General features: G+C 54.4%; 1 protein-coding gene and 1 long non-coding RNA gene across 2 annotated transcripts in view; one reads left to right on the forward strand and one right to left on the reverse strand.

Annotated features, from left to right (window-relative positions):
• The window catches only part of PRPF6 (pre-mRNA processing factor 6), a 39,228-nt gene that overhangs the window by 14,257 nt on the left and 11,800 nt on the right, over window positions 1-13,171 (forward strand). The window contains exons 10-12 of the mRNA XM_047744179.1: window positions 3,070-3,188; window positions 4,589-4,807; window positions 11,274-11,396. Coding sequence (XP_047600135.1) covers window positions 3,070-3,188; window positions 4,589-4,807; window positions 11,274-11,396 — 461 coding nt within the window. The remainder of the gene's footprint in view (window positions 1-3,069; window positions 3,189-4,588; window positions 4,808-11,273; window positions 11,397-13,171) is intronic.
• Window positions 1-13,171, reverse strand: part of LOC125108413 (uncharacterized) — a 26,243-nt gene continuing 13,072 nt past the window's right edge. Inside the window, exons 2-3 of the long non-coding RNA XR_007129897.1 lie at window positions 10,951-10,957; window positions 1-126 (exon numbers count right to left, since the gene is read on the reverse strand). This is a non-coding gene — a long non-coding RNA (uncharacterized LOC125108413). The remainder of the gene's footprint in view (window positions 127-10,950; window positions 10,958-13,171) is intronic.

The following is a 13,171-nucleotide window of genomic DNA, read 5'->3' on the forward strand; positions in this document are numbered from 1 at the left end:
TGAGCTCTGGGTCTCAGTTCGGTGCTGCTGCCGTCTTAGTCCTTTGTTGGGAGAACTTGAGCTTGGGATGCTAGTTCGACACCTGAAGAGGCCGAGTCACCTTGAGCATGAAACCTGACCTCTGAGCTGCGGTGTCCTTATCTGTAGTGGCACACATGGGCCTGTGGCTGGGCCATTGGCTGCTTCCTGTCAGTTCAACTCACCACAATAAGGCATGAAGCTCTGTGTTACTCTGTAATTAACACAGTCCTCTAAAAGTGAGGTTATTTTACCCCCAAACCCTATATTGTGGTGTGCAGAGCGCAGCAGCCTCCAGCAGCTATCGGTGTTGGGTCACCATGAGCACACAGCACCTGAGTGTCCTCCCTGCCAGGGTGGGTGGGGGAGCTGGAGGTCGGGGCTGAGCCCTTCCTCTGCTGGCAGGTAGATCTAGTTCAGACTGGTCTTTCCCATCTGGGCTGCCCCTTCCACACCAGTGCATGTAGCCTGTCCAGGTAGCCTTGCAACACGGTAGCTGCTTCCCGAAAGACCCTGAGTCGACGCTGGGTCTGAGCTGGGTCGGCGCTGGGTTCGAGCTGGGTCGGTGCTGGGTCCGAGCTGGTTTGGCGCTGGGTTTGAGCTGGGTCCGAGCTGGGTCGGCGCTGGCTTCGAGCTGGGTCGGCGCTGGGTCGGAGCTGGGTCCGAGCTGGGTTGGAGCTGGGTCCAGCTGGGTCGGCGCTGGGTCCAGCTGGGTCGGCGCTGGGTCCAACTGGGTCGGCCGACAGCACTTGGCTTACCTCGGCGCCGGGGCTGCTGACGGGTCGCCAGCACAGGAGTTCCCACTCTTTCCGGAAAAGTGGAGACACAGGTTCCTTGGTGTCATACCCATCTCCGGGTGAAGTTAGTGACTCTGTAAGCTCAGTCCCACGGACACGTTCTGTACCCTGGAGGCTGAATTCTGGAGTTCACTTCCACTGATAATCCCGCGTTCGGGGAGCAGGAAGGTAGAGGCGGAGTCGTGAACGTGCATCTGCAGAAGCAGCAGGACATGGGCAGTCCTGAGCCCTCGTTTCCCTGGCTGTTCCTGGGCTGGAGGTTAGCACCTTCTGCTAGCCCCCACCTGATCAGGGCTCTTTCCGTGGACCGGGGGCTCAGACTGTTGTTCCTGCACAGGCTCCGTCCTCAGTGCTCTTTCTTGGGCTGCTGCACTGCGTGAACTAACCCTTAGGAGTGGGAATCTGGAGCCAGTGCTGGGGACTCTCTGGACTCTCGTCCCCCAGGACACCGTGGCAGCTCAGCCTCACCGTGGGAGTCCGGGCCCCGCTCTCCAGCCAGGGCGGGTGCACTGGCGTCAGAAGACGGAGAGGTGGGCGCCTGCCTCTGCATTCAGTGTGGCACCGCTGGGGCTCTGCGCCTCGGGGGCCGAATCTTCCCTCGGGAGGAGGCCTCCTGACAGCAGAGCTCACAGGTGTTGAGGCGGGAACCAGCTCTCTCACTGGGTTCTGCTGTGTGGCCTGGGGAGCGCTTGGGTGTCACTGCTTTTTCCCCGACCTGTGTGAACCGCCACTGTAGGGTTTTGTTTTGTGTTTGCGTCCTGTAAGGTCGAGGCCCGTTGCTTCAGGGTGTTTCTCCCAGCGGTGTTCTGACTGCTCAGTGCTGTCCTACTGTTCTGCTAGGCCTTGGCTCCAAATGATGGGGCCGTGTAGGGCCAGGCACCCCAACGGCCAGAACCCTTTGCTGCACATCTTCTGTGTGAGGAAAGTTTCTTGAACACATGATGGGGGTGTGGTGCTGGCTAAGGTCTGTAGGCAGGGAAGGCGCCAACCCAGGAAGAGCTGGGCCCTGCCCCTCCAGGTGGAATGGGTCCGGGATATCAGCCTAGTCCGGGGACTGACTAGGGAACAGTTCTCTGGGCAGGGACTTGGCTCAGCAGGGGGCTCAGCGGCATCATCGGGTCACCCTTGGGAGGGATTCCATGAACCCCGAGTGGCCCTTGTGATCCTGCTCCCTGTGCACAGCCCCATGGCGCAGGTGGGGGCCACGTGTGCCCTGAGGCCCGCCAGCCGCTGCTGCTGGAGAGGGAGGCTTGGCGCATCACATCCTGGCTTCATCCAGGTGTCCTCAGAGGCCCTGTTCTGTCCCTGATTTCATGCGAGAAACTTTGTGGGTCTACGGGCTCTGCATTATTAAATCTTAGGTCTGTTTTCCACATGCTTGGCCCTTGCGTTTCTGAGAAACAGGAGCCCTTTGGGATCTGCCTTAGAGGTGCTCTGGCTTCCTGATGGTGACCCAAGCTGTGCTGTTCTCTGCCCACCCCCGCCAGGGGCTCACTAGGGGGCCTGGCCTTGCTCCCCTGCAATGTTCATGTTGCAGAGCTCTGTGTTTATCTGCCTTTTGGGGGCTTTTTGGTGAATTGTGTGTGTAGAAAGGGCTCTGTTGCTTAAACCAAGGTTTGGAAGTTTCTGGACTGCAGAAAGTGGTAGCTTTTCTGGGTGTCTGTCCCCCTTCCCTGATGTCCCTCCATATGCTGGCTGCTTCAGGGCCACCAAGGGAGTCCACCTGCCACAGAGCCAAGCCGTGAGGCTTGGCTGCCATCAGCATGACGTCACCACACTGCGCCTCGGGGGCCGCGAAGGAGCTCGTGCCCAGCCAGCCCCCCGATGCACGCCACCCTGGAGAGATGCGTATCCCAAGCCACTTCTGTTTTCTTTCCCTGTGATTTCTACACACTTACACACAACCAGCCTGGCCCTGTGCGTGAAGGGGGTTGCCTTCTTGTGGTTGCGTGGCTTTGTTTTGGGACGTTGAGTTTCAAGCCTGAGTGGGAGCAGAGACATTGCACAGCCCCTGTGTCACCTCCTGTCGTCTGCTATGCCTCCGCCTCGCTTACGATTCAGGGTGTTCCGCCTTGGTCTTGGTTGTGTCTGCCCCAGATGTGAGGGGACCCGTATAAAGGGCAGGTGGACAGCCTGGCCCGGTGCCAAGGAAGGGGTCTTCTGACCCTGCTGGCTGGAGTGTCCTCTGGGACATGAATGTCCTGCTTCTGCTTCTGCTTTTCTGTGACCTGGTTTCTTATCTGACCTTTCCCAGCCCTTGAACATGTTCCAAACTCCGTCCGCTTGTGGAAAGCGGCCGTTGAGCTCGAGGAGCCTGAAGACGCTAGAATCATGCTCAGTCGAGCTGTGGAGTGCTGCCCCACCAGCGTGGAGGTGAGTCTGCCGGGCGCTGCCCGGGTCCGAGTGCAGCGTCCACAGTGGCAGCAGCGGAGCACTGAACTGTGATTTCTGGGCCTGTGAGGCAGCCAAGTCACAGGAGGCCACCGTGTAACACAGCCGCCCAGCGCCGGGACCGGCCAGCTGCAGCCCGTCGCGCTCCTGGTGGACGTGCAGAATGGAAGCTGAGCCTATCTCTGGCCACTCCAGAGCTCTGTGTGCGGGGCAGTCTTTTTCAAGGGCCAGTCCCACATCAGCTCAGAGTTTGTAAGTGGGACCCGAACGGTGGAGGCTGATAGGAAATACCGATCGATCTTTCTCTCAGCCCAGCATGAGCTTGGCTCGTTGCCTCAAAGCTGGTTGGATTTCCTTTTTTTTTTTTAAATTTTTAAATTTTATTTACTTATTTTTAAGATTTTATTTATTTGACAGAGAGAGAGAGAGAGAGACACCACAAGTAGGCAGAGAGGCACACAGAGAGAGAGGGGGAAGCAGGCTCCCCGCTGAGCGGAGAGCCCGATGTGGGGCTCGATCCGAGGACCCTGAGATCATGACCTGAGCCGAAGGCAGAGGCTTTAACCCACTGAACCACCCAGGTGCCCCTGGTTGGATTTCTTTAGTTTCAAACATTCAGGTTCACGACATTCAGTGCAGTGATTTTTAGTCTTGGTTTTATGATATCCGTTATGTCCTTAATTATCCTCAGAGGTATTACGAAATTCTCCAAGCAAAATTAATCTTTATTTATGTAAAAGTGAATAGAGCCCATACACATTTTTGGTCATGAGATGTTGCAGAATCAACAGCTAGGGTGTCCAACGCCAGAAGGCTGAATACCCGTGTGTCCTTTGTGAGGTCAGCAGTCGCGTCCTGCTCATGCTCTGTCCAGCACCTGGAATGGGTCTGACATGCTGTGTACGTGTAACTAACTGGTGTTTGAAACGTGTGACTGAGAATCTGTCAACGTCTCACGTTCACCAGAGAGTCACTAAGTCAGAAATGTAACTGAACAGTTACCAGAGCAGTGAAAATGTCGTATGCATCTGTGGATTCTGTTTAAAGGATCCACAAGAGCTGTTAGAAAGGGGCACCGGGTGGTTCAGTTGGTTAACCGTCCGACTCTTGGTTTCAGCTCAGGTCATGATTTCAGGGTCACGAGATTGAGCCCCATGTTGGGCTCTGTGCTCCGCGTGGAGTCTGCTTGAGGTTTTTCCCTTCTCCTTCTCCCCTCCTGCCCCACTTTCTTTCTTGCTGCTCTCAAGTAAGTAAGATCTAAAAGAAAGAGAAGGAAGGAAGAATTTTGTGGAAGTGCTGTGGGCCAGTGGTTGGCTCACCATTTGACCTGGCAGGTTGTGCTGAGTCCTGTCCTCTCGTTTGCTGGTGTTCTCTCCATACAGCTCTGGCTCGCTCTGGCGAGGCTAGAGACCTATGAGAATGCCCGCAAGGTCTTGAATAAGGCCCGTGAGAACATCCCCACGGACCGCCACATCTGGATCACGGCTGCCAAGCTGGAAGAAGCCAACGGGAACACGCAGATGGTAGAGAAGATCATTGACCGAGCCATCACCTCTCTGCGGGCCAACGGTGTGGAGATCAACCGTGAGCAGTGGATCCAGGTGAGGTCAGCAGGTGGGGGTCCCCATTGTGAGCAGGTGTCCTGGTGTCTGCTTTGAAAGTGCACATTGGGGTCTCTCCTAGGGTAGGAGCTGCTGGATAGTACCTGAGGGTTTGCATGCTGTGGAAGCAGGCATGTGTGGCTTTTCCTTATGTGATCATGACCTAGGTTTTGGTAGAGTTGGCACTTTGATTACATCTGGGGTTGGATGCTCTAAAGAATTTTCCGTGTATGGGCACTGGGGAGTAGTACCACTTTGCAAGTAGAAATAATACGATGTAAGGAGAATGATAGGCCCATGGCTAGTGCAGTGTCTGAAGATCTTCTGATCCAGCCTCCAGGGCAGGCAGCCTCTCCTACCTTCCACTTCCACCATGTGAGCTCTCTGGGCCTGGGCCCCCCATCTCCTGGGGGGGCCCTGCCTGAAGTATAGTCAGCCGAGGGCAAAGTGCTTTTTCGCAGTGATCTGCTCCCTTCCACCCTGAAGGGCCCTACAGAATAAGGCTCCTTGCTTCACCTACTGCCCCTTGGCCCTAGAGAGATGGTCTCAGGCCTCCTGCGTCCCCGCTTCTGCTGCCACACACCTGATTACCATTCTTGGAACAGCCCCCAAGCTGAACTGTTCCCAGTGTGGCCAGGAGGGCCTCAAGTGGTGCTACCCTATTCCTGGGGTCCCTCTGGATCAGAGCCCCTACTCTTTCCTCTTTCTCACATGGGTATTAAGCCACATGGCCCCTTTCTGTGTTGAGGCAATTTTTTTTTTTTATCCTGAATGCAAGGCCTTGCATGTTCCTCTAAAATTTCATCATTGAGATTCAGTCCCTTGATTTGTTTGGTGTTTTTAGCCACGTGGTTATGCGTGGTTTCCCGTGGTTAACGTGGTTATGCGTGGTTTCCGTGGTTACGCGCGGTTTCCCGCGGTTCCCCGCGGTTTCGCGTGGTTTCCCGCGGTTACGCGTGGTTCCCCGCGGTTTGCCGTGGTTCCCCGCGGTTATGGTTTTGATGCCTCCCCCCATTGTGCAGCCCCACCTGTCCAGCCGGTGTCTTCTTTCTCCCGCCGAGACCGGTGCTGCTTGCACAGCAGGTCTGATGGTTGCTTCTTCCAGCTCTTGCGAGCTCATCTTCGTTTTTGAAAGATATTTTCCCTGGGTATAGAATTCAGGTTGACATTCCTTCTTTTGCAGTACTTCAGAGGTACCCCTGTGCTGCCTTCTCTTCTCTGTTATTTCCCGGAAGCACTCCCTCATCTTTGGGGCGCCTGCGTGGCTCAGTCGGTGATGCGTCTGCCTTTGGCTCAGGTCATGATGTCAGGGTCCTGGGATCCAGCCCTGCATCGGGCTCCCTGCTCAGCCGGAAGCCTGCTTCTCCCTCTGCCTGCTGCTCCCCCTGCTTGTGTTCCCATTTTGTCAAATAAACAAATAAAATCTTGACGGAGGTCACAAGTAGGCAGAGAGGCAGGCAGAGAGAGGGGGAAGCAGGCTCCTCACTGAGCAGAGAGCCCATGCGGGGCTCGATCCCACGACCCCAGGATCACAACCCGAGCCAAAGGCAGAGGCTTAACCCACTGAGCCACCCAGGCGCCCCTGTAAGTGGAATTTTAATATCATTTTTAGGTAGTTCATTGTTGGTGTATGGAAATACAGTCGCTTTCTGAATATTGAGCTTGTGTTATATAACCTTGATGAAATTTAAATCATAATAGATTTCATGGATTCTCTAGGATTTTCTATATACGAGATCATGCCATCTGCCTATATAACCCTACTTCTTCCTGCCAACCCCCCCCCCGCGCCCCCGTGATTCTGAAAGCCTTTTTGTTTCTTGTCTAATTGTCTTGGGTTAGAACCTCTGGTGAAGTGTTGACTACAGGTGGGGAGAGCCAACATCTTTGTTCCTCCTGATCTTAGGAGGCAGTATCTAGGTTCTCCAGTTGAATATCGTGTTAGTTCTGTAGCTCATTGATGCTCTGGTCATGTTTTAAAGACTGATTCTTTTTCCTCACCATTTTATTTTGGATCAGTTCTGTGGGTTTGTCCTCAAAGTTTTGTCCTCAAAGTCCTCAAAGTGTCCTCAAAGTGTTTGTCCTCAAAGAGCTGCTGTTCATCTCGTCTAGGGGGTTTTCCACCTCAGATCTTGTCTTTTTCATTTTTAGGAATTTAACTTTGGTCTTTTAAAAATGTCTCTCACAGGGTGCCTGGGTGGCTCAGTCAGCTGAGTGTCCACCTCCTGGTTTCAGCTCAGGTTATGATCTCAGGGTCCTGGGATCGAGCCCCACCTCGGGCTCCGTGCTCAGCGCGGAATCTGCTGGATTTTTTCTCTCCCTTTGCCCTTCCTCCCGCTGGGCTCTCTCACTCATGTTCTCTCTTTCTAAAAATAACAGATTTTTTAAAAACCTGTTTCTCATTTTTAACGTGAAATGTTAGATTTTCTTGCTCCTCTGCTTGATGTTTTGAACACATGGAATGCAGTGACCGCAGCTGTTTGTCTCCGAAGTCTTGACGCCTTTGTCAGGTTGGGATTGATTCTGTTGGATGCATTTCCTTCCATTACAAGTTGCATTTTCTTGTCTCTTTGCATGACTGGTAATCTTTGATTTGTTGCCAGACATGGTGAATTTTCCCTTGTTGGGCGCTAGGCATCTTGGCACCCTACAAATGCCCTAGACTCCTCCGTTGGAGTGCAGCTGTATTTCCGGACCTTTGTCCCTTTGGCTTTTGCTTCGGAGCTTTGCTGGGTTGAGCCCCAGCAGTAGTGGGTTTGGGACAGTCAGGGCTAGTCAGCCGATGGAGGTCTGTGCACTCTCTGTGCACTCTGCCCCGTGACCTGTTTCTCCTGGGGGTTTCTGGTCTGGCTGGTGGAAACAGGCACTGTTCCTGGTTCCGTGTGATCTCCGAGGGTTGCGCTGATCCTTTGGGGTTCTTTCCAAACACTCATGCTGTGTTGGTGCTCCGTGAACACTCCCAGGTGGCCCTCTGCAGAGCCCCGCGCCAGGGTTCTCCCCTGCGCTGCACGTCTCCTCTCTGGTGCTCGGTCCTGTGTACTGGTGGCTCCTTGAGCTTCTGGGGCTCGGCTCTGTCTCCTCCACCGGCGCTGCCTGGGTTCCCCTCCCTGCACCGTGGCCTGGAAGGTTTCTGGGCTGTGCGCTGGAGCAACAGGGGCTCCTCTGATCTGTTCCTGGGTCTCAGCCCTCACACCCCTTTGCTACCCACATCCAGTGTGTCAACGACCCCCGTTTCATGATATTGTCTGGGGCTGTGGTTGTCTCAGGAGCAGGGAATTCCAGCTGGGTCAGCAGAGTTTCTCCGGTCCTCTGAGGGCTTTTGGAGGTTGATGGTGCCCCTGCCAGGGTGTGCTGCTCCCGTCTCTGAGCGCCTTCTCCGTCTCCCTTGAACCCTGGGATCTGTGTTGCACACGGTAGAGCTGAGAGTCCTGTGTTCCCAGAGACGCCCACCGGTCAGTTCCCGGTCCTAGCACCCTTCAGGGGTGCGTTTGCTTGGCCACAGCACGTCCATTTCTTCTGCCATCTGTGTTTCCGTGTTGTCAGGACGGACGATTGCAAGAGGTGACCGTGGCCGGCCCCCCTCTCCCCTTGCTAGCTCTCAGGCCAACCTCCTACAAACCTTTCATTAGGACACTGCCAGTGCAGTAAAAGGCAGCATGAGCTAGAATTTTTTTAAACTTCCTTCAGATTTCATGTTTTGCTTCTACTTGCTTATATTGAAATGTGATGAAAAGGGTCTGTCTGAACGTATGATGGTTTTACTTCAGTCGTTTTAAGGTTAGTATTTACTTCAGTGTGTGGTGTCCTGCCAAGTATGTGGCTCTCAGGTGTTTCATGTCCTGAGCAAGTCCCCGTTTACTGAGCACCCATGGTGTGCCAGACTCTGCTAAATGCACTAACCCTTGTCTTCGTACTTCCCATTTCCCGTTGTGTGTGGAGCCCAGTCCAGGCCCACCGCCCTGCTGCGAACAGGAGCCTTCCAGGCAGGTCTGGTCCAGCCTGCCTGCGCCCTCGAGCCGTGTCTGTGTGTTTTCCTTTTGTCTTGAAGTGCCTCTCCGTCCGCCTCCTCTCCTGTTCTCCTTCTCTTCTCATAACCTAAATCTCCTGGTAGTTTGGCCCTCAGCCCCCTTTTGAGACTTTTCTGTGCTTGCTTCTGTGGTGATCTCATCTTCCCACATTGTCAGGAGCGTAACTTCCACGCCAGGAACCCCCAAATGTGGACTGTGCTCTGGGCGCTCCCCGTGTCCTGGATCACTCCCTGCTGCGTCCCCCCGGAACATGGGACGATATACCTCAGCCTGGGGTGTCTGGGATGCATCCCTTGCTTCGCCCACAAACTCTGACGGTCCCGGCCAAGCTCACCTTGGTGAGCAGTTTGTGTCTGACTTCCCGTCCGTCCCTGGTCCAGGTACTGCTTGTCACCCGGCTGCGGCCATTCTCGGCCAGGCACAGCCTCCTCTGGACGTGGCAGTAATTCCCGATGCCCATCCCTGCTGACGCTGCACACCACAGTCAGGGCCGTCCTTTTATTTTTTAATTTTTTCCAAAGATCTTATTTGTTTGAGAGGGAGAGAGAGGTCGTGAGCATCCAAGGAGAGGGGCGGGGGGCGGGGGTGGAGGCGGAGCCCCCGCTGAGCAGGGAGCTCGGTGCTGGACTGGATCCCAGAACCTGGGGGTCGGGACAAGAGCCGAAGGCAGTCACCCAACCAGCTGAGTCACCCAGGCGCCCCGGGGCAGTCTTTTTAAGATAAGATGGAGCATGTGACTCACTGTCTAGTTTAAGAGTTGCTGGGTGCCTTCCCGAGCTGCAGTAGAACCCAGAGCTCTTGCTACGGCCTGTGCGCCCTGGGTTCGGGGCTCGGGGCCATGGCCGCACGACTTGCCACGAGGCTTCCTTGCTCATTACTGGCCTCATGCCTTCTCCTCGGGTCTTTGCCGTTGGCTCTGCTCTCTGCTTGCGGTGCTTCTCTGAGGCTCGTAGGGCCCCAGGGGCCTCCAGGTGGGGCTTCTGTAGCCCCTTTCACACGGAGGTCTGACCACGGTCACCTCTGGGTCAGGACGTCCGGCATGTCTCCTGCACCGTTTCCCTGACCATGTATCATAAATCTCTTGTCAGGAGGTAGAAGAAGGTGGTTTCTACCCTTTCGTGTTGCAAAGAGTGCTATTAAAGTGTCCTGCTACGGAGGTCATTTTGCACATATGGAAACGTATTTGTAAGAGGAATTACTTAAAGTGGCATTGCTAGGTCAATGTATAGACTTTTTTTTTTTTTTGAACATTTTATTTATTTATTTGACAGAGCAAGAGAGAGCACAAGTAGGTAGAGGGAGAGGGAGAAGCAGGCTCCCCGCTGAGCAGAGAACCCGATGCAGGGCTCAGTCCCAGGACCCTGGGATCATGACCCGAGCCAAAGACAGAGGCTTAACCCACTGAGCCACCCAGGCGCCCCTGTACTTCTTACTTTGATGGAGAACATGAAATTGCCCCTGGGGGTTGTCCACATGCGCTCCTCAGCCGTGTGCGAGTGTCTGTGTCCCCACCTCAGCCGTACACGTGTGTTGGCACGCATTTTCGTGTTGATCTGATGTGTATAAAATGGTAGTTAAGAAAAATAAGAGGGGTGCCTAGGTGGTTTCCCCTCTCTCTCTCTGCCTGCCTCTCTGCCTACTTGTGATTTCTGTCAAATAAATAAAATCTAAAGAAAAAAAAAATAAGAACAGCTTCTTCTCTGATGTTTAAAAAAGTCACTTATAGTTTTGTTTTCTGGAGAACTGTGTGTTTCATGTCCTTTGCCTGATTGCATTTTGGTCCTTCCCTGACTGATGTACAAGAGGCTTCAGTGACATTTCTGCATCTCAGCCGGGACCCACGGCTGTGTTGTCTGCATGTCCTGAGACCTGCTTCCCGAAGTCCAGTCCCGGGGCCACCCGCCTGCCTGCCTGATGGGATGCCCTCGTGGTGGGTCCCTCTGGGTTTCTCTCTTACCTTCTGTGTGCCAGGCTCCCCCACATACACCCCCGTCTGTTCTGGTTAGACTGTTTCTTTCTTTTGTCCATTTTGAATCCTGAGTTCAGACCAACAGACACAAATGTTAGTGAGCTCGTCTTGATTCCTTTTCCTTGGGAAGTCTCTTTTCTGTGTACGAACCTGCTGACCCCTGAGCCATCCACTACGGTACTTTGTACACAGTAGGTGCTCACGTAGTGTTTGTTGAGTAGATAGAGGCAGCTTTGGCAAGTCCTCAGGTATTTGTCTGGTGTTTATCTGCTGGGTGGCAGGGGTGGGTACGCAGTGACTGAGCAGACCCGGGTGGGTGGGCTGTGGCAGGGTCTGGCAGGCATCGGAGTCTTGTGCGTGCGCCTGCCTGCCTGCACTGCGGAGGCCCCCGGGTCCTCAGCCCGCAGGACTAGCACACCCCTGTCAGGCACCTGCGGCTCTGGGCTACAGCTCTGTGTTCCTCTTTCAGGATGCCGAGGAGTGTGACAAGGCTGGGAGTGTGGCCACCTGCCAGGCCGTCATGCGTGCTGTGATTGGCATCGGGATCGAGGAGGAAGACCGGAAGCACACATGGATGGAAGATGCTGACAGCGTGAGTCCGGCTCCCGGGCCCGGGGGCCGCGTGTGGGGTGCTGGGCCGCCGAAAGTGTTTCTGAGCTGCTGACGTTTGAATGTAGTTGCAGCTGTAGGAATCGAGTTTTCTCTTCGCCCGGCTTTGCCCGGCAGCCACTCTTCGCACACCTCCGCCGTGCAGCGGTCTGGGCGGGCAGACGCTGTGCCGTGAACCTAGAGCTGGTGCGAGTGGGAGCCTGCAGAGCTCTTGCAGCTGTCTCCCGTCCCCCGTCCCGTGGCTTCTGTTGTAGACTGCAGTTCGGAGAACAGTTGGCATACGGAACTCTTGCCTGCTTTGAAAATCTTTCCTTAGGATAGGCTTCCAGAGAAGAGAGCATGGGGTCAAAATCAATACACATTTTAGGTACTTCGTGCCTTAATTGTGGCCCTCCTTATTTTTTACCCTGTTACTTTGAAATAATTTTAGATTTACAGGGAAGTCACGAGACTGTACAAAGAATTCTTACATGCCCTTCACCCAGACTCCCCCGCATTTGACCACTTTGCCACGTCTGCCTTCTCCAGCCATACTCACACACCCACATCTCCCAGCGAGTATGTGAGAGTGTGCTGCAGAGGCCGTGGCCCCTTTCCTCTAAGTCCTTCAGTGTGTGTTAGAGGACGTTTTCTCACACAGTCTCAGCATGGCTGGCGGAATCGAAATCATGTGGACACCGTACAATTAAGTAGTTTGCAGACCTTCTCCAAATGTCATCCATCACCCTCCTGGGCGTCCTTTTAGCAGAAGGAAAGGCCCCGCTGTGCTGTGACGTGGTAGCTGCCCAGGGGGACGCCGTCAGGCCTTTGCGGCCCGATACTTTCAGGGGTCTCTGGTCTGCCTTTGTTTCTCATGAGGCTGGCTTTTGTCGGGACAGGCCAGTGACGCCGTGGGGTCCCCTGATTCAGTCTCCGTGACGGTTCCGCACTGTGGGGTTGAGGCTTGCATCTTGGCGGGATGTTGGGTCCTCCTGGCCGCGTTGGAAGGTGAGGTGCCCCTTTAGTGCCAGCCAGCTCAGGTGGCGTCTGTCCGGTTTCCCCACTGGAAGGTTGCTCTTGTCCTTTGTAAGTATTAGGTGCTTTGTGGGGAGACACTCTGAGGCTAAACTTCCTGTTTCTTGTCAAACTCTGACCTACTAGTTTGTAGGTCTGTTAATGAGGTTTTTGTCCTGTATTAGTTACTACTGTGGTATTTGCCAAGCGGTGCTTTTCTAAGTACTGTGTCTTCTACGTAGTGTTAGGTTTATCCGTTGGAATTCTACAGTCAGGAAGAGCTTTCCTCTGTCCCTGGTTCACTGGGTATTTGCTTCCTTACGTTAGCAGAGACTGAGGATCCCAGCTCTGTTCTGCGGCTTTGCCCCGCCTGCTGGCCTCCCCTGTGTGGAGCTCACGTAACCACCTCTCGAAGGCTGTGCGTGCCTTGACCCCGAGCCCAGGGGCCGGCTGCGCCGTCCTTTTCTGGGGCCTGTGACCGACGTACGGCCTTGTGCACAGCGAATGTATTCTTGGTTCTTTAGTGGAGTGCAAGACACAGACCAACGATGATTTTTAAATGCTTCTCACGATGGAACAGTCAAGATGCAAAGTATAAAGAATCACTTAACACACACGTTCAGTCTGTGTATTGGAGGAAAACCCCGAACTCCACAAGAGAGTCCTAGTCCCTGGTGGCTGAGCTCCTTTTTATTCTGCGTGTGGCGTTAAACACTCCACTTCCCTTTATTTTCCGTGTTGTCCTTGACAGCATCAGAGGCCCGG

Source organism: Lutra lutra, chromosome 9 (assembly GCF_902655055.1).
Source record: "Lutra lutra chromosome 9, mLutLut1.2, whole genome shotgun sequence".
NCBI classification, from domain to species: domain Eukaryota; kingdom Metazoa; phylum Chordata; class Mammalia; order Carnivora; family Mustelidae; genus Lutra; species Lutra lutra.